We start from the raw sequence: 21,963 nt of genomic DNA, 5'->3' as shown, positions 1-21,963 counted from the left end.
GAAATAAATACATATCAGCATTCACTATACAGCTTATTCATAATCTTATTTATTTTGGCCATTTCACTGTTTCAATATCTCAGGAAAATGAGGATCCAAGTATGCTAATTTTAGCTGTTTTTCATCAGGAAATAGACTAACTCAAAGGTATACTTCCAGAAAATGTATTGTATATTAATCTAACAGAACTACTAGTAAAGCCAGATAAACAGAAGAAGCAATAAAAATATATCATGTAATAAATGAAACTCTGGTATTGCATTCGAATGTCATAGAAGAGAGAAAGTAGAATTATAACAAATCTAATTTTTTAAAAAGAAGCAATAAAAATATATCATGTAATAAATGAAACTCTGGTATTGCATTCGAATGTCATAGAAAAGAGAAAGTAGAATTATAACAAATCTAATTTTTTAAAAAATTGTACATGTCTCCTGAGCAGGAGGATTTAGGAATTATAATAATTAAACAATATAAGTACCTAACTATGTTTTTAAAAATTCCTTTTAACATTGGCTACCCTTAATTATTATTATCTGAACTATCTGCTTCTCTAAGACTGCCATATTGTTACCTCAGACATCAATACGAATTCCATGTTTTGAAGACATCATTTGTCTAGTCCCTGTTAAATACATAACCAATGAACAGATGTGAGGTAAAGATGATGTGATTATTACATAAAGCCAGAATGGCAAAGGAGAAGTTTTTCCAAATGGGCATATCCACAAGCCGTGACGAATTCCATCTCGGATATGGTGTGAGGTCCAGGATATAAACAACATCCAGGGAAGAAAGCACCATGAGTCTTTGAGCTTGAAAACATGCATAGCAATCTTCAGGGTCAGAACCACAATGGGTATCACAGTAGAACAGTGAAGGAAAGGTCTTCGTGGAAGAGTCAAAGCAGCCTGAAAGGGGGAAGTGGTAGCTAGTATCATTTTCTTGGCAAAACAAAACTTTATAGCTTCTTAATATTTTAAAATATTTTCCAGAGTCTATTGGAAATGCAAAGGAAAGATTTTCTATTCTACCTCAATACATACACCAAAATTAAGTACAAAGCAAAGAAGATAAAAGTGTGGGCAGGATATCATCTAAGTTAAAAATGAAATCAAGGTGGTCTCAGAAATATGGTAATTCATTTTATAAAGTTTCCTATTATTTGCTTAGAAAAGTCACAATATTAACATAATTTACATCCCAAATGTATGGTTTGTGTAATTTGGATTTTTAAAGAATTGTCTGGGGCCTTCAAGAGCACTGAAAAAAAAAAACCTCACAACCAAATAAAGTATTCTTTGATTAATGAAGAAGAAAAGGAATATTTTTGTTATAACCATTTTATATTAGCCATGAATAATTTCAGAATTTACTTATAACATTTAGGGCTGGCCAGTTAGCTCAGCTGGTTAGAGTGTGCAGTCAGCAGTGGTTAGAGTGTGGTGCCAATAACACCAAGGTCTGGAGTTTGATCTCTCTACAGGACAGCAAGAAAAAAGGAACAAAACATAGCTTGGGTGGCTTAAACAACAGAAATTTAAGGGGGCTTGCCAGTTGGCTCAGTTGGTTAGAGCATGGTGCTGATAACATCAAAGTCCAGGGTTTGATCCCTGTACCAGCCAACTTCAAAACACAAAAAAACCACACAAATAAAGTTATACAAAACCTCAAACCCTCAGCATAAATAGAAGTCAGAGAATGCCCAAACTTCAAATTATTTGTAAGTATTAAAATAAACACCAAATCAGTGAGCTTTCTTTCTCATACTCCCACCACAATCCAGGAAAAGCTGTGTGGAAGAGGTAAGATTTATCTAAAATTACCACTAGAAAGAGAAAGTTCAATCTAAATGTGAAAATACTGAAAAGGGTCCTGGTAGATGAGAGCACTGACTACAGGGAAAGTCATTAATCCTGCATTAATTCTGGGGGAGAAGATGATAAAAAGGAAGGGAGAGGTACCCTCTGGAGATTGGGTGATGAAGGGGAGATGTAGTAGTGAAAAGAAAAAAATTTAGGTTCCTGTCCAAAAATACCCAAAAAATCAAAGGACACACAATCTTCCCACCTCATTAAAAAACAGTCATCCATTTTGAAGACTTTACCTGTCACACTGTAAAACCAGACCACCTTTAAGCTAGGAATCTTATAAACTCCTCAAACTAGTATTCTTTAACTCCCACTTACTGACTGAACATCAAAGAGTTTATTCTGTGCTCCTCTTTCCCCCATGTAAAGCTAGGGCTAATGTCAGAAGCCTGCCAACTATGCCAATTGTAAAGCTACATGACTATGCCACTTGTCAAGTAAGGCAAATCATAACTAAAGCCAAAATGTTTTGTTATCTTAGTTATACTAAGTTTCCATTTATATTGTCAGAGTTAGGGCTCAGACCCTTCAAACCCATTGTACAGACTGTGTCACCAGGCCCCTCACATGCCAGGCTGGGTCACCAGACCCCTCACATGGCAGTCTGGGTCACCAGACCCCTCACACACAGGTCCACACTAGGTAATTGGGAAAGATCCTGGGAGCTGTTGGCAGACAACATGAGCTCAGTCCTCAGCAGCAGCAGCAGCAGTAGCTTACAGCAGCCTCCAGCAGCAGCAGTGGTGGCGGCCTCCCCATGGCCCCCCTCCAGGGGTATCCTGGGGGTGGGGGACCCTGTGGATCAGAGCTACTCATCCTTCATACTTAAGTCCATAACCCAGGACATCTGGATGCACATGCTCAATTACATTAGACAATAACCAAGGAACACCTGCAAGATTCTGAGAGGCCCTGACTATTTTCCTATATTTCCCAACACCCCATTTGTCCACCATATTTTAAATTGTTTGCTTCCACTTCATCAGAACGTGTAACATTTCTGTATTATTATTCCAGTTTTGTCTCCAGTTTTAAATTCTATGTCCACAATATATTTAGCTCAACATCAGTCCTTTTGCTGATACCACCTTAGCCAAGAATGCCTTAAAATAAGGAATCATGTAATATCATGAAATGAAGTAATGAAACTGACCAAATCTATAAAAAGCTAGTATAGGAAGAAAATAGAATAAAAACGCCTTAGTTATTCAATCCTGTTCCCCCAAACAAACAACAAAAAAATGCTACATAAAGCCTAAGAAAATTATATTACAAGACTCTAAACTGAATTAAATATCCTCAAACAACCATGTGTGGATATGAAAAAATATCTTGAATCAGAAATTCAAAAATGTATGTGAATCCAATTATATGTTGTATATTAAAAACACACCAAAAATGATTCAGAAAAGCTAAATATAAAGGGATGGGCAAAGGCATGCCAAGCAAATGGAAATAATAAGAAACAGAGGTAGTGATACTGATATCAGGCAGTGTAGAATTCAAGCCGAAAGCATAAATGTAACATTGAAAAGCCACTAAAAGCCACAATTCACAGTAAAGATATGACAGTTATAAAAAAACTATATATCAAGTAATATAGCAACAACTTTTATAAAGACACAAGGTGACAGAGAAACTAAATAATAGGAGACAGATTAAGTGGACAAGAATAAGTAAGGATACGGAAGACCTGATAAAATGGATCTTATGGAGCTTTACATCCTGATAACAGAGAAATGCACATTCTTTCTCAAGTGCACATGAAACGAACTGATCATATATTAATATGGGCACAAAGAAAACATCAGTAAATTTCAAAAAGAAGATATATTACAAATAATAAAATAAAAAGACAAGGGGCCAGCCTGTGGCTTACTTGGGAGAGTGCGGTGCTGATAACACCAAGGCCACAGGTTTGGATCTCTATACAGGGATGGCCTGTGGCTCACTTGGGAGACCGTGGTGCTGACAACACCAAGTCAAGGGTTAAGATCCCCTTACCGGTCATCTTTAAAAAAATAAAATAAGGGGCCGGCCTGGTGGCGCACTGGAGAAGTGCGCCGCTTGAGAGCGCGGTGGCGCTCCCGCCGAGGGTTCGGATCCCATGTGGAGACCGGTTCCTGCTCACTGGCTGAGCACGGTGCGGGCGCAGCACCGAGGGTTGTGATCCCGTTGCCAGTCAGTAAAAAAAAAAGACAAAAAGGAAAAAAAAAATTAAAAAATAAATAAATAAATAAATAAAATAAGATAAAATAAAAAATAAAAAGACAGAAAGGTCCTTTCCATCTGGAAATTTAAAATTCTTCTATTAAACAACTTGTGTGTGAAAGGGGAAATACTAACAGAATAATAGAGTTTCTAAAAATTAATAATGAAAATTTCAAATCAGAAACTGGGATAATTTAAAGAATGATAAGAACAAACTTTATAACCTTAAAATCTTAGCAATAAAAGTAAAAAAACAAAAAGAGAAGCATTATATTCCCAGCAAGAGGTTTTGAAAAAAGTAAAGGAATGAAATAGTAAAGATATCATGTTAGAGCTCTATCATTTGTTTCCAATACTTTGCAATTACAAATAATGCTGCAGTGAACAACTTGTGTATATATATTTTTATACTTAGAGGTATATCTTTTATGTTTTACAAACTAGGCAGAAATAATACTATGCAATCAGCTAACTAAATTAAAACAAATGTTCTAGAATTTGCATTAAAAGCAAGACACACAGGAAAACTACAGATTTTATGACAGTAGGATTATTTCAAGTAGATAAACTGTAATTTTTCTGATGTTAAAGTCAGTTTTACCGAATAGAACAAGGCACACAATTGTTGCCAGCATCTAATTTCTAAATAAATGAATTTGAGGTCAACAACGTAGCCTCTAATGAGATTAAGACAACTTCTATAAATAACTTCTACAGCTAAATTTATTTCTTCCCTTCTACCACAGAGCACTTTCATGTACTATAATAGGAAGGGTTTAGTTTATAATCCATATTAGTAAAAGATAAATCATAGAACTGATTGGAAAGATTGACACATTTTTTTTCTTTTTGGAGGCTGGCTGGTCTGGAGATCTGAACCCTTCCTTGACCTTGGTGTTACAAGGCTATGCTCTTATCGAAACTGAGCTAACTGGCTAGCCCAAAACTAACACTTTTAATAAAACATAAAAGATTTTCAATAGCAGGGTGGGTTGAAAGAGCCTATGGTAATCACTACTTGTAATAAAGCAATAACTTGGTGTTGAGATGATTAGCAGTTATGCTCTGGATATGTTTAGAGGGATACTGATTCCTCACACTTTTATTTGCGAATTAATATCTATTTATATTAATAGATACTAAGAAAAGAAATAAATTCTTGTTGTTTGGCTGATTTCCAAAACATCAATGTATATTTTCATTAATAGAAAAATAATGAATAATGAAAAGGAAATGGCATTATCATAGAATGGTAGAAGTAAAAACAGATCACTGTCATAAATACTTATTCAATTTTGATATTTATTACTGAAAATCACATACCACCTTATGATGAATGTGAAAAAATTTTAATATTTCATTCAAAAATAAGGATAAGGATAAGGATCAATACTAGCACTATGCTATACTTTATGTGTACTATCTCATTTAATCCTTATAACAACACTGTAAGGTAGGTAGTATTTTACAGAGGAGGAAACTGAGACTTAGGCTAGTAACTTCCCCATGTTTTACAGTTAATAAGTGACAAGCTGGGATTTGATATTAGGTCTGAGTCTATAGCTCATATTCTTAACACTACTGCTTCAAGATCAATGAAAGGATATACTATAAAGCCTAAAAGCTTTTTAAAATTACAACAGGATGGTTAAATTCCAGATGAATACATGTATGAATCACATTTTTATAATGCTTTATAGTTTATCCCAATCTCTACTAACATTTATTGCTAACTATTTACCAGTCCGTGTCACTTAACATGCTCACTTAACCCTCATAAGAACAATATGAAGTGGGGCCGGCCCGTGGCTCACTTGGTAGAGTGCGGTGCTGATAACACCAAGGCCGTGGGTTCGGATCCTATATAGGGATGGCCGGTTTGCTCACTGGCTGAGCATGGTGCTGACAGCACCAAGCCTAGGGTTGAGATCCCCTTACCGGTCATCTTTTTTTTAAAAAAAAAAAAGAAGAACAATATGAAGTAATGTTATAATTCATACTTTACTAATGAAAAAATTGAATCTTTAAAAAGTACTCTGCTAAAACCACACAACCAGGATTCAAACTCAAGTCTTCTCATTCCAAACATAAAAATGTTATGTTGCATCTACTTATAGCAAAAAAGTTAAAATTTGTCTTTAATCAGCAATTACTGATTCCTTAATTAAGTTTCTAAATATATGAGACTATTCCTGAAAAATACCTGGTACACATAACTAGAAGAAGTGATAATTTCTCATTTGTTCAACAAACGTTACTGAACACCTAGTAGGTGAGCCAGGCATTGTTCTAGGCCAATGGTTAATGAAGTAGATAAAGTCCTTGCTCTATGAGTTTATATTTCTTTCCTGAAATGTTTACAGATCATAAACACGCAAAAGGTAGGCAAATGTTTTGACATTTAGAAAATATTATCTAAACCACTGTTTTAAGTTTAGTTCAGTTGGAAGGCAGGGCACTGTAAAGCTAAACCCTTTAATGCCTCAATGAAATGCCTTAATTTCTCTACCAGGGACTGTGTTCTCACCAGTCCATTAAAATGCAGGCCCCAAGAAGGACTGGAGGAATGAATCCATTCAAGTCATTACCCAGGACTGTGAACCATCTTAAACCTATTCAACATTTTTTTTTTTAAAGATGACCTGTAAGGGGATTTTAACCCTTGACTTGGTGCTGTCAGCACCATGCTCTCCCAAGTGAGCCAGGGGCTGGCCCAACCTATTCAACTTTTATGGAGCACTTAGGAGCTGCAAACTAACAATGTTTGTATTTTCTTTTTTGTTTGTTTGTTTTGGTAGCTGGCTGGTACAGGGAATAGAGCCCTTGACCTTGTGTTACAAGGCCATGCTCTAACCAGCTGAGCTAACTGGCCAGCCTCTCATACTAACTATAAAACATAAAGAGTAAAGGGGAAAACTTAATTGTAGTCCTGAAGAAAGAACACTGAACAAAAAGAACTAGGACAGCTCTGAGAAGGACCCTTATTAATTTAAAGCAGTTTGCTAATATTGCTTTCAAGACTCAGCTAAATACATTCTCTGTAAGCCAGCACTGAACGCAGAATAATTAGTGCAGTCCTTGCTCTACTTATTAATTTAAAGCAGTTTGCTAATATTGCTTTCAAGACTCAGCTAAATACATTCTCTGTATGCCAGCAATGAACGCAGAATAATTAGTGCAGTCCTTGCTCTACGTGCACCCATAGCACTTTGTGATGGCAAATAATTTGATTGGCAACATGTCTGTGTGCATCTTCAGGGAAGTATTAAGTACTCAAAAAACTTGAATGAATGGACTTTCTTATTTTAAAATAAAATTAATCCTCTCAAGCTCTAAATGATGTTGTGAAGATTGATATAATGGTGCTAAAGAAATTAAAGACCATAAAAATAAACATATGTGCTTCTTACCTTTAAAGACAAAGATCTAGCTAGAAAAAAGTGGTCAACATCAATAATAGAAGCTAAACATCCAGCTAAAATGATTTCTCCAAAATCAGTCTTCTTCTTGATACCAATGACTATTGCCCATGACCACATGCCAATCACACAATGTACTGCATTATCTGAGAGGGCACGAACCCAGTCATTTTGCTGAATTATGGAAAACTGAAGAAGTCTTTCAGCTACTAGGCAAAATATCCCCAGACCAAGGCTGGAAATAAGAGATTCAGTACTACAAGTCTGGAGTAAAGCATGGGTCTTCTCAGTCTCAGACGCCATCACAACGTCAGTATATACTAAAAGCCATCAGGAACTCTACTCTTGTTTACATTCCCAGCACCCTAAAACAGAAAGCAGAGAAAAATATTCATAAAGATTATGAACTGCCATATAATATTTAAACAAAATGATACCAGTAATAATTTCACAAATATAAGACCAAGTTGTAAAAACTGGCATCTTTTATGTGTTATATATATAACATGCCATGTGGCCCAAGAATAACATGAGAGGTCCCCAAAAAGTTCATGGAAAGATTTGTATTATTTTTTCATTCCATTTTTCCATGAACTTTTAAAAATATTCTCACAGATTAGCTTTGTAGGAACAATAGTATATGGTAGTATGTATCAAGGAGAATTCATCAAATAGTTCTCTCTCTTCACAATGTGTGCTACAAGGTAGTGGACATCCATTGTGTCTGTGTACCCAACAACTACTTTCCATACTTCTTCTGACAATGGTATCCTCTTCCTTTGGGAACACTACTTACCACAATACCTCAACTCCACAGCTGACCAATTACAGATCCCTGTTTCCCTAGTAACCGTGAGTAACCTAGCAATGAGGGTGACCTAGGCTGGGCCAATCAGACTCCTTTCCAGAATTTTCCTAAGTGGAGTTGGTGGGGAAAGTTGTTCTTCTTGGAGGCCATGGGCTCCACTACAGGAAACAGCTTAGGAAAATGAAATCCCAGAGATGTAAAAACAAAATGCTAAGAGAATCATGAGGACATCAAGTCCTTAGGTCCCATCTCTAAGGTTTTCAGAGCAGCTCACCCTTCACTTCCATGAGCCACCCTAAGCATTTTTTCAATAAATCTACTTTTCATTTCTGTTGCCTCTAACCAAAAAACCTTAAATGATATAAAAAGGCAATCATAATTCTGTGCTGAGTTCTTTTCTGGCACAGAATACTGAAATCATTTGTTTAGTTAAAGCCATCAAAACTGTGTGATAACTAATCTTCTATTTGATACTGTTTTGTTTTAATTTTGAAACTAAAGAATAACTAAATGATTTATTGAGAATGACTCAACTTTGACTCTACAATAAAAACTATACATAACTCATTATCTATATACTAAAATGTATATGCAAATGCAAATGACCTAGAATAGGAAAACAACTTTGAGACAGAGAAATAAGTTGGAGGACTTGCACAATCTGATTTCAAGTCTTATTATAAAGCTACAGTAATCACAACAGCGTGATATTGGTAGACAGACAGACAAACCGATGAAAAAGAATAGAGTGCAAAGATAAGTCAATGGAGAAAGAATATTCTTTTCCACAAACGGTGCTAGAACAATTGAATATCCATATGCAAAAATAATACACTTCAGTCTATACCTTACTCCTTATACAAAAATTAACTAAAAATGGACCACAGACCTAAATATAAAACATAAAACTATAAAATTTCTGGAAGGAAACAGAAGAATATTTTTGTGTCCTTGGGTTATGCAGAGTTATTAGATTCAACATAAAAAGCTTAATCCATTTTTAAAAATTTATAAATTAAACTTTTTCAAAATTAAGAACTTGTGCTTTTTGAAAGACAATGTTAAGAGAATGAAAAAACAAGCAAGCTGGGAGAAAATATTTGCAAATCTCACATCTGATAAAGGACTTGTATCCAGAATATATAAAGAATTCCCAAAACACAGTAATAGAAAAACAAAAAGAATACAAAAATTGGCAAAAGATTTGAAAAAGTACTTTACCAAAGATGATATATAGATAACCAATAAGTACACAAAATATGTTCAACATCATTAATTATTAGGAGAATGCAAATTAAAACCACAATGAGCTGCCAAACACACCTATTAGAATGGCTAAAATTAAAGACTGCCAATCCCAAGTGTTATAAGCAACCGGAACTCTCACACAAGGCTGGTGGAAATGAAAAATGGTATGACCACTTTGGACAGTTTTCCAATATCTCAAAAAGTTAAACATGCTACTATGATATGACTAGTCACTCAATTCCTAGGTATTTTCCCAAGAGAAATGAATGCATATGTATAAACAAAAGACTTATATGTCAATGTTCATAGCAATTATCTGCATTAGCTCTAAACTGGAAACAACCCAAATGTCCATCAACACATGAACAGATCAAAAAAATATGGAGTAAAAAGAAACAAACAAGTGATATACATACAAATGTGAATAAATCCCAAAATAATTAATTATGCTAAGTGAAACCAAAAAAAAAAGTACATAGTTAAAATCCATAGAACTGTACACGATAAAGGATGAACGCTAATGTAAACTATGCAAATAATAATGTATCAATATTAGTTCATTAATCGTAACAAATGTACCACACTAACGCAAATGTTAATAGGGGGAAATGTACGCAGGGGGAAAGGGAGTACCTGAGAACTCTGTAATACCTGCTCAATTTTTCTGTAAATCTAAAACTATTTAGGTTTATAAAGTCTATTACTTTAAAATAAATAAATGAGGTAAATATGAAAAAATGTTATAATTGTTAAATATAGATTATAGATGTAGATGTGCTGTACTTTATGATACTTTTGTGTGTTTGAAATTTTCATTTGGAAATGTGTTTTTAAAAAGAATACATAGTATGATTCAATTTATATAAAATTCTAGAAAATGCAAACTAATTTATAGTGACAGCAGATCAGTGGATGCTGGGGGACAGGAGAGGCAAGAATGATTAAAAAGGAGTTGCATAAGGACACTGGGGCACACGTGTTCATAATGTTGATTGTTGTGAAGGTTTCATTGTTCATAGTTTCATACATGTACCAATATGTGTCGAATTGTATATTTTAAGAATATATAGTTAATTCCGGGTCAATTATACTAGAACAAAGATGTAAAAAAGTTAGAAAAATGTATTTTGTTGGTAATGACAACATCAGGCTTTTGTGAAAAAAGAGCAATCTGAAAACAAGAGATTATGAAGATGAAAAACCTGGGTGATTAACTAAAAAGTCAATAGAAGCAATGCATAGTAAATAAGAACACTTTCAAATAATTTTTCCAAAGCTTAGGGGGAAAATAAAGGACAAAGACTTGGACGCTAAAAGAAAAAAATAAATTCCAAACATAAAAATAAAACCCTTAGAGTTTCCAAGTCATTAAAAAAAAAAAAGTTATCTACAAAAGAAAGAGAATGTGATTGTCATCAACCCTAAGTGCCAGAATATTGTGGGGTAACATTTACAGAGCTCTCAGAGAAAGGGATCATGACTGTAAGATTCTAAACATACCTGAATTATGGTACCTATGTGACAATCGTGGAATTTTAAGAGTTTTGCCTTAGAAATTATAACACCCATATATGATTTCTTAGGGGGTGAGGATTGAGGAGTAGAACCTCTAAATATTTAAGAGGAGGAGAAAAAAAGAAAACTACATCAACACAGCAAAACAGAAAAAAGAAAAAAAGGAAAAAAGAAAGACTTACACCTCCCCCCACAAAAAAGAAATAGGAACCCAACATATCAAGTATGAATACCCCCCAAAATGTGAATGTGTTAAATTTCTCTATAAAGGGACAAACACAATCAGACTGGGACAAAAGAAAATATGACTTACTGTTCATAAGAAAACACCTCAAACAAAAGTCTTAACAATATAGAAAATAAAGAGATAAGAAAATATTAAGTCTACAAAATATAAATAAAATAAAGCAGCAGTGGTAATATTAACATCAAACACAGAATTCCAGGCAAAAGTGGTTAAGTAGGACTAAAATGGGTAAGATATTCATGTCACAGTAAAGTTGTATAAGATGCTTGCATATCAAACAACACAGCAGTAAAATATGTAAATTAAATTTAGAAGTCAAAAAAAGGTACAGATAACATGAATAATATAATTACAAATTGATTTCATAATCAGGTCTAGAGCTTTGTATACTACAAAGAATACACATTCTTTTCAAGTGTCCATGGAACATTTATAAAATTTAACAACACATTTACTTAGCCATAAGAAAAACTTCAATAAAATCTAAAAAGTAGAAATATTCAGGCTAAATTCTCTGATCACAATGCAATATAATTCATCTCTTTTTAACAGGTTAAAAGAGAAAAATACAGTGGCCTGATTAGCTCAAAAAAACTAGGCTTAAATGGTGGTGCAAGTAATACCTTTAGAGTCAAAAGACTTGCCTATCTTTCAAGGGTTTATACTCTGTAAGCATTTCAGGAAAGAAAACAAAAGCTCAGAGAACAAAGACTTTGTCTACTTTGCTCACCATTATATCCTCAGCATATAGTATGTGCTAAATAAATATTAGTTGAATGAAACAATGAGAAACTATCATATGTTGAATCTGTTATGCACCAGGTATTATGTATGAAATACTTAAAAGGCATTTAGTAAAATGTAATATCTGCTATAGTTTAAATATGGTTTGTCCCCACCAAAACTTATGTTGAAACTAATCCCCAATGTAAGAGTATTGAGAAATAAGGCCTTTAAAAGGTGACTGGATCACGAGGGTTCTGCCCTCATGAATGGATTAATCCATTAATGGATTAATGAGTTAATGGATTAATAGGTTATCATGAGAGTAGAACTGGTGGCTTTGCTATTAATTAATTAATCTTCTTTGTTTTTTTTGGTGGCTGGCCAGAACTGGTGGCTTTATAAGAGAAAGAGAGACCTGAGCTAGCATGCTAGCATACTCAGCCCTCTAGCCATGATGTCCTATACTGCCTTGGGACTCTGCAGGCAGTCCCTTCCAGCAAGATGGCCCTTGCCAGATATGGCCCCTTGACCTTGGACTTCTCAGCCTCCAGAACTGTAAGAAATAAATTTTGTTTCTTTATAAATTACCCAGTTTCAGATATTGTTATAAGAAACAGAAAATAGACTAAGACAACATCCATTCCTGGGAATTTGCATTTTTATCAAGTATGCATACCAGGTAATTCTTACGTTCACTAAACATTGAGAACTACTAGCTTACCAAAAATGATAATACCATTTGGTTGATGAAACCCAGAAACATTACCTTAAAAATCAGAAACAGTATAGCTATCATGACCCTGTTCTGACAGTTTTAACCAATGCAATGAGGCGAAAGAAAGAAAGGAAGGAAGGAATGGAGGGAGGGAGGGGGAGAGAAGAAAAAAATGTATCATTTTATTATCTGAAAGAAAAAACTAATCATACTACCTCACAAGTTAAATTACTGCCTATCCAAGAAAACCAATTGAAAACTCTTGACATGTAAGTTGGAAAATATGGCTTATTCAAGAAAAATACTACATAACTTTTTCAATATACCAGCAATAATCATAAGAAAAAAAGATGGGAGAACAAACATTCACAACAGCAATAACTCAGAATACCAAGGAATAAACTAAACATGAATGTATATGAAGAAAACTATAAAACTTTACTAAAAAACAAAAAAGATCAACTGACTTGTGCTCTGGTCAACTCAGCTAAGTTGGACTTACATTTCTCACAGTTCCCTTCCTTGTATAGATCTGAGTAGTGTTGGCCACAGGAGACAGTTTGCATACAATTTAGGAGCAGAAATGAAGCAGCAGCCATATTTTTTACACTCTGAAGGTTGGTGCAGGGCACACTGTGGAGTTCGCATGCATTGCTGCTGATCTGTTAGCTTACCTTGTTGGCATGGGGAAGCAGCTGGACCTGCAGCTCCTTCACCTCCCATCAGATCTTCTTTCAGCTTCTCCAAATCCTGGGCCAGCATGTGCAGCTCCAGGGTCAAGGGTGTTAGACTCTCCTGCAGGTCACCCACAGCATCAAAATTTGAGTTGGCAAGAGGCCAGTGCAGGTTCCAGTTTGTCCCCAAGGGTTTCAGTTTGTCCTTGCTCTCATCCACATCCAGCATCCCTGACTGCCAGTCCAGCTGATCTGCAGCAGCTTCAGGCTCCACGTGGACTCAGAGGCAACAGCCTGCACAGACTGCTCTACTAGCTCCCACAATTCCACAAAGTCCAACCCCTGTAATAAATCCCTTATTCTTTAGCACGCAAAGTAGTATGCTTCTTTGGTGGAAACTGATACACAAGCCAGATCATTTTACTGCATAAGAAGACAACATTCCTCTGCAACCAGGCAAACGAAGGAGCTGGCCATGGGCCAGCCCTGCCCCCCGACTCCCCCTCCCGCTCCCACTACTCTGCAACAACATCTTAGAATGTAAAAAAAAAATTTTTTTAAACTAATTATTAAAAAAAAACGAAGATAACACTGATGGTGTTAATCTTTTCAAATTAATCTATAAATGTAATATAATTCTAATCAAATCATAAAGGGATTTTATTTTAGAATTTCACAAGATGATTCTAAATTTCATTTGAAAAAGTAAATGCTGACAAACTTTTAAAAATGCAGAATAATGTGAATACTGAAAGATGAATACAAAGTCTAGAATCAGACCAAGTATGTGCACAGTAGGGGGGGTGGGGGAGATAATGGGTGCACAATTCCTAATTGGTAGAAGAAATGATGTATTCTTTAGCCCAGATACTGTTATCAGTTAGAGTTCTTAAATGCATGGAGCAGAAAACACTCTTGGAAGTATAAGCAAAAAAGAAATTTATTAAAATGATACTGGGAAATCACAGTCTTGCCCAGGTTTCGAGCACCAGGCTTCAAAGCTATCCCTCAAGAACTTCAGTCAAAATGACACTAGACAACTGCTCTGGTGAAGACCTCCCTGCCACCAAGACTAGCTTGCACTGCCCAAACCCATGTCACCAGATATACCTCTGGCATGGCTGCCAGTGCTGTCCTGCCTGCTGCTGCCATAAAAGAGTCTTGGCAGCATTTGTTTCCTTGCTCTCAACACAAACTTTGGAGTGGGGAAGGGTATATATCTCATTGGCTAATTCTAGATCACATGCCCACATCCTAGCTGCAAGGAAGGTTGGAAAAGATAGTATATGATCTTTTTACAAATATAGGAGAGGGGGATTCTATCTCCCTTCAAGATGCATTAGAAGAAAAATCTCAAATACGCTATACTGAACAGGAAATAACCAGTCCACGCTGGTAATCAGTAGGTTGGAAAAGGCTATAACCGCTAAGTACTACTGGAGAAAACCCATCATCAAATGAAGCCTAGATTGGATCATTGGCTTTCAGTCTGTATAATACACAGTTTTAGCTATACTGAACAGGAAATAACCAGTCCACGCTGGTAATCAGTAGGTTGGAAAAGGCTATAACTGCTAAGTACTACTGGAGAAAACCCATCATCAAATGAAGCCTAGATTGGATCATTGGCTTTCAGTCTGTATAATACACAGTTTTAGAGAGTCAAACAACTTTAGATTTTAAAATGTCATATCCACATGGATTAGGGTTTTGCAATACAGACCATTTCTCTAGTTAAATTAAGAAAGGAAATCAATTTAATTGACTAGCAGCCTGAAAATTTTGCACGGTTACACAGCTTTTGTAATCAGCTCGGTTATCAAATTTGGGATGTTTATATGAATTTGTAAACAGACTTCTACATAGTCTAGCTAGCTAGATGAGCTCAAAATTATTATTTTTTTTTTATTTTTATTTTTTTGTCTTTTTTCGTGTCCGGCAACGGATTGCAACCCTCAGTGTTGCGCCCGTACCGGACCGGGACCGGCAACGGGATCGCAACCCTTGGCGCTGCGCCCGCACCTCGCTCAGCCAGTGAGTGGGAACCGGTCCGTATGTGGGAGCCGAACCCTCGGCAGGAGCGCCGCCGTGCTCCCAAGCAGCGCACTGTAGCAGTGTGCCACTGGGCCGGCCCCTCAAAATTATTTTTAAAAATTTGAAAGGCATAGGCTGGCCCATGGCTCACTCGGTAGAATGCGGTGCTGATAACACCAAGGCCGCGGGTTTGGATCCTATATAGGGATGGCCGGTTTGCTCACTGGCTGAGCGTGGTGCTGACAACACCAAGCCAAGGGTTGAGATCCCCTTACCGGTCATCTTTAAAAAAAAAAAATTGAAAGGCATGATTACAGAAAAATGCCAAAACTTCTCCATGGCAAAGTTAAAGACAAATAAATGGAGAAAATGTAGAATATTTATGACAGAGAAAGATTAGTAGCCTTGATTTATTAAGGACTCTAGAAAGTAATAAGAAAAAATAAGTATCGCCAAAATAATATGGGCAATGTATATGAAAAGGCAATGTGGAAAAGGAAGAAATATGAATGGTCAAAAAAATTATGAAAAGATGTCAGGTTTATTAGTAATCGATTGAATTAAAATTAAAACAACATAATTTCAAGGTAAGGTTCACAAAAGATTACTAATACTCTCTGTTAGTAGCAGTGGGGAAATGATCACTCTCATAGATTACTAGCAAGAGTATAAATTGGCATAACCTTTCTTTTTTTGGCTGCTGGCTGGTACAGGGATTAAACCCTGGATCTTTGTGTTGTCAACACCATGCTCTAATCACTGAACTAACCACACAACCCTTGGTCTAACCTTTCTATGGGCAATTTGCCCATGCATCAAAAACCACAAAAAAATAAGCAAACACTTTGATTCAGCATTTGCAATTCTCTCAGTGGTGGCCTTACGAATGTGATCACTTTTTTTTTCTTTCTTTGATTTTCTAAAAAATTTTAATGTCTTACTATTATGACCATAAAACCAATAAAGCTACTTTGAAAAGTTAAAGCCAGAAGTAAACTCAGACTGTGATGTAAAAGACAGCCTCTTAAGTGTACTTAAAAATTATAGAAACATATTTATAACACTATAAATATATATTAACAGAAACATTAAAATATATAACATTAATTAGCATTAATAAAATCGTATACAATCTCAAGTCAAATTTATAGTATAATGTAAAAATATTTTGTTCAGTTATGTATTAGTTGACACATGAAGAGTCTGTACAAAAGATTTCTGTATCTTCACATAAAATAAACTTATGAAGGTTCCTTATGTGAAGAATACTTTGCAGAAAACAACTATTTTTTTAATGATAATGGAGTCTACAACAATCCTCAAATTCTTGATCATCTGCAATATGAAAATTGTTTTCTAAAGCACTAAGATTGAACTACTTTCTAAAAATTCTTCCAGGATGAGGAAATAATGATTTCCAGGTACTTTCAATCAAGATATATGGCCAAAATGCAAAAAATACAAAGGATACCTGCATTACAAGGTCATGAATACTTTCTATAAACCTCAGGGTTTATAATGCTACAAATTAGGAATCATCTCTACTTTAAAAAATAAATACTCGGGCCAGCCTGTGGCTCACTCCGGAGAGTGTGGTGCTGATAACACCAAGGCCACGGGTTCAGATCCTGTATAGGGATGGCCGGTTTGCTCACTGGCTGAGCATGGTGCTGATAACACCAAGACAAGGGTTAAGATCACCTTACCAGTCATCTTTAAAAAAATAAAAAATAAAGGGCCGGCCCGGTGGCGCACTGGAGAGTGTGCTGCTTGGCGCTCCCGCTGAGGGTTCAGATCCCATGTGGAGACCGGTTCCCGCTCACTGGCTGAGCATGGTGCGGGCGCAACACTGAGGGTTGCGATCCCGTTGCCGGTCCCCAGTACGGGCGTGACACCGAGGGTTGCGATCCTGTTACCGGTCAGTAAAAAAGACAAAAAGGAAAAAAATAAAAAATAATAAATAATAAATAAATAAATATTCATATTAGAATTAATAAAGAAGTCAATGTATTTAAAGGTTTAGTGCATATAATAATCCCTTTGAACCAAAAATAAATGCCATTATCCACTTAGCTGGATGGGAACTGGGACACAGGAAGTTTGAATAAATGGCCAAGCCAGAGAGGCACAGCAGCAGCAATATTCCCCTCCTCAGTAAGCCACTGTGGTCTGTAAGTTATCAAAAGATTACTTCAACTATTTAAATGATGATCCAAATTTAAAGTGACCAGAACTTATCATTTACAAATAACTATCATGGTTTATAAATAGTAACATATACACATAGTAGGGTATTACGAATGTATTTTATAAATGGAAAGTATAAAACAACTTACTTAATGAGAGGAAAAAAAACTCAAAAGTGATCTTGGAAGTAGATCTTTCAGCTCCAGTCAAGCCTTCAGCTGCCTGCAGCCCCTGCCAACATCTGGACTGCAACTTTATGAGACCCTGGGCCAGAACTGTCTAGCTAAGCCTCTTCCAAAGTCCTGACCCACAGAAAGAATAAGGTAATAATTGTTTACTGTTTTAAGCCTCTAAGTTTTGATGTAATTTTTTATGCATCAATAGATACCTAGAACAATATTGTTTCTATATATATATATATATTTTTTTTTTTTTTATTGAAGAAAAATGACATTTATTGCTTATAGTTTTTGAGGCTGGGAAGTCCAAAGTCCATCTGGTGGTGGTGACAGTGACCCAGGGGTTTCACATTACAAGATGGTGGAAGCAGAGAGAGCAGAGAGAAAGACAGACTCTCTTCTTTCAAAGCCCTCAGAACCACTCCCCTGACCACCATTTATAATCCATTCACTACTGCATGGTCCTACAATCCAATCACCCCTTCAAAGTTCCACCTTTCAATTCCCATAATAGGATTTCCCACCCTCTTAATAGTCACAGTAGGGGCTAAGTTTCTAATACCTAAAACTTGGGGAATACAATTCAAGCTTCAATGAGTTTTGGGGAGACATAATTCAATCCACTACATTCTACCCCTGGCCCCCCAAAACTCATGTCCTTTTCACATGCAGATATATTCATTTCATCCCCAAAGCCTTAACTTGTTTCAACTCCAAAGTTCAAAGTCCCATCTGTGAAATCAATACAAGTTATCTACTTCCAAAATACAATTGTGTAACAAACATAGGGTATGTATTCCCATTCCAAAAGGAAGAAATAGGCCAAAAGAAAGGTGTAACAGGTCCCAAACAAGTCTGAAACCCAGCAGGGCAGGCGTTAAATCTCAAATCTGGCAAATCATGTACCTTGACTCCATGTTCAATGTCCTCTGCATGCTGGTGTGGGGGTTGGGTCCCTAAGTCCTCTGGCAGCTCCACTCCTATGGCTTTCCTGGTCTCAGGTGATGTTTTAGTTCTCACAGGCTGGCGATGCACACTGGTAGTTCCACAGATCTGGGGTCTCCATGGCGGTCCCGCTCTCACGGCTCCACTAGATGTGGTGCTGATAGGGTTTCTCTGCTGCAATTCGGACCCCACATTTCTGCTCGGCATTGCTCTAGTGAAGGCTGTCTGCAGTGACTCCGTCCCTGCAACAGATCTCTTCCTGGGTCCCCAGACTTTTCCATACATCCTTTGAAATCTGGGTGGATGCTCTCAAGCCTTCCTAGCTCTGGCATTCTGAGAGCCTGCAGACCTAAGACCACATGGATGCTGCCAAGGCTTCCAGCTTGTATCTTCCAAAGCTGTACCTCCAGCCACACCTGGGGGCCAAGGTAGCCATGGCTGGAGCAGCCAAAGCAACTGGGGTGCTGGAAGCAGCTTCTCAAGGTGACTGTGGGCATCGAGCCCATGGAGGGCACCTCAGGCCTGTTCCCCAAGACCATTCTGCCACCCTAGGCCTTTGGGCCTGAAATGGAAGGGTTGATCCCAGAGGCCTTGTTTCTATTTTTAAGAAAGGTTTAAGTGTGGTTCCAGAAACACACATTTTGGGCATCTATTTCACTCCACTTATTGATGCAGAATTTAATATCTGGCTTAGATTCTGAACATAAGAAGGAGAAATTTAATAAGTGCACTTCTATTACTTATTGTCTCTGACTAGGACACCTAAGTGTATCAATCTTTCCTCTTAAACCTTTTTCTTCATTTTCCACTTCCTGTTCCTCGCCCTACAAATAAAGTGGACTCCCGAACCTCCTGAACTCCCAAGACTTCTGTTTAATTTACATACTCACTTTTGTTGGTAAGGTTCCTTCAGGGGAATAATTATAATTTTCTTTTAAACCTGCCATGCATGAACTCTAAAGTGCTCAAGGTGTTTAATAAATATTTCACTGTACTAAAAAAGGGGTAAGCACATAAGCAATCCTCAGTCTACAAACTATAAAGATATTATTTGAGATGACTTCTTTGCCAATAGCGTCACCGATATCATAAATTTCTCTCCATGACTTGCAGGAGCCATTTTCTGCAATGGCCAGACTTTGTCACTGCCCATCCCCATTATAGCAAATGCCATCAACTATGGGGCCTTCAAAGTATACACAGGAGTAATAGCCCTTGTCCTTAACCCCACAAACACATAATTAGCTGGTCACTTTAATCATATGCTATCATGTATTGTTTGCTAATAATCCCTTAGACATTATTTCTGTCCAAACAAAAAAGAATTAACAAATTCCAAATGTAAATGTCATCTTCTGCTTCAACCTTCCTCCCTCCCCCGCACCCCGCAATTTCACAAATTATTTACCAAAACTTGAAGTAAAAGCACGGTCTGAAATCCAAAAACTGCCTTTACTGTGCTTTACAAATACGTATTCTTCACCGAACTGTAGTTGCTGTGAAACTTAATATATTTAATTTCTTTCCTAAAATACCAAAAGCAGATGCCAAACATAATGCCGCTAATTGGCAAATAAACGAAACACAAATCTTGCTCCCTTCCACTGAAATTTTTTATGGCCATCAGATCTCCGCGTAAAACGTTTAGTTCCTATAACCGTTACGAATAAAACACACGATTCTAAATTTCAACACGTTCCAAGTCTCAGCAAATTCCCAAAGTCATTCTTTTCTTAGGTTGGTGTGATGAGTAATTTTTAAAATGTCAACTTAAAAAACGGGGCAGGAAGCCCTGGTGTCTGTAGAGAAGGGACCATGTCACATAGCATTCAAGCCATTAGGGCTCCGGGGCGCGAAGGGCTCTCGTACTTGTTAAGGATGGCAATGGGCTTCTCCGGCCACACCCCCGGAGCCCTGTCCCGGGAAGGGAAACTCCAGGGGTGAAGATCCTAGGCAAGAGCTGGGTATCTATGCGATCTGGAAGGCGCCAGGACTCCGCGCTGACCCCCGGGGCCGCCGGACAGTGCCAGCCCGGGGGTCACTCCCACTCCACTCGCTCCGAGCTCCCGCGCTCCTGCCCTCCCCACCCTCAACGCGCGCCTCCAAGACTTCAGGCTCGGTGGGTACCCGCCTCCGGCCTCCCAGCCCAGGTAAGAGTTTCGTGGCGGCCATTCCGCCCCCTCCAGCCCGGCCCCGACACAGCTCAGCCGTACCCACCCTGGCTTCTCACGGCTGAAGCACGCAGCGACGCAACAGCCGCCCCGCCCCTCTCCCCCTTCGCCGCTCTCGGCACCATAGAGCCCCCGGCCGCCGGCCAGAGCGGCTCCGGCCCGCAATATCGGCCGAGAGGACGCCGGGATACTGGCTCGGCTCCGAGTTGAAAGGGAGCGACGCCTGTGTGCTCTTTGGTTGAATGGGTAGATATCTTGAGTTGCCCCTCTCCCTCCCTAAAAGGAGACTCTGGGGACGACCGAGTGAAAAGAGAAAAGTGCCCTGTTGGTTTCCTTCTGTCAAACCTGAGGATTCGTTTCTCGGCTTAGCCGGGGCCGTATCACAGACGCACGCGAGTGGCGACCGGAAAGCTAGAGACGGAGAAAGGGCCCTACCGAACGCCGGACGCACAGGACTTACTCCCAGACGATTGAGCTAGGAGCCCCGGGCCGTCACGGGTCTCGAAGGTGAAAAGATATTTCCAACTTCCCCAAGTAGATCCTTCAGGGTGGGCGACGGAGAGCTTTTCGCGAGGCGGAGGGACCGCGCGACCTCACGGACCTGACGCTTTTCAGTAGCGCTTTACCTCCCCCTTGGGGATTCCTTGATAACTGCTTGCCGCCACACGGACGGATGCTGGGGGCTATTCTGTCTTGTGAACAGCGGTGACACGGCTAGAACGTTTAATAACGACTCCTAAATGCCCAGGACTCGAAAAAGCAACTGCTTACGGGGTAGCTTGACCTCAATTGACCACACTCACAAGATACAGTTTCTTTACTGGGACTGTCGCCAGGTCCCGTCCTATCTCCCTGCGTCAGAGTGGTAGGTCTGTCTTAGCACCAAGGAAACATCTAGTTTGACATTAGACGCTAGGAAGCACTGGCCCAAAAGAAGAGGAACATTCTTTCCCTTTCTACCTACAGTTTCTCAAAACAAGTGCAGAGGGAAAGCAAGGGAAGAAGTAGGATTA

At 37.9% G+C, this 21,963-nt stretch overlaps 1 protein-coding gene across 1 annotated transcript; it reads right to left on the bottom strand.

The window, feature by feature from the left end:
- Nucleotides 1–370: 370 nt before the first annotated feature.
- LOC103594996 (chromosome unknown open reading frame, human C5orf28) lies at nt 371–13,788 on the bottom strand. The gene is made up of 3 exons (XM_008578297.1): nt 13,435–13,788; nt 7,493–7,866; nt 371–911 (listed from the first exon to the last, which is right to left on the bottom strand). Exons 2-3 carry the CDS (start codon nt 7,802–7,804, stop codon nt 576–578), a joined length of 648 nt encoding a protein of 215 aa, XP_008576519.1. The 5' UTR covers nt 7,805–7,866; nt 13,435–13,788; the 3' UTR covers nt 371–575.
- Between the last annotated feature and the right edge of the window lie 8,175 nt (nt 13,789–21,963).

This window comes from Galeopterus variegatus, unplaced genomic scaffold, assembly GCF_000696425.1.
Source record: "Galeopterus variegatus unplaced genomic scaffold, G_variegatus-3.0.2 Scaffold1658, whole genome shotgun sequence".
In the NCBI taxonomy this organism is placed as follows: Eukaryota; Metazoa; Chordata; class Mammalia; order Dermoptera; family Cynocephalidae; genus Galeopterus; species Galeopterus variegatus.
This window is presented reverse-complemented; position numbering and strand designations above follow the sequence as displayed.

Excerpts from the sequence above, each read along its gene's own strand:
- LOC103594996 (XM_008578297.1), bottom strand. The coding sequence starts at position 7,804 with ATGGCGTCTGAGACTGAGAAGACCCATGCTTTACTCCAGACTTGTAGT. Across the intron at positions 912-7,492 it reads CTAGATCTTTGTCTTTAAAG|GCTGCTTTGACTCTTCCACG; the intron begins GTAAGAAGCACA and ends TCCCCCTTTCAG.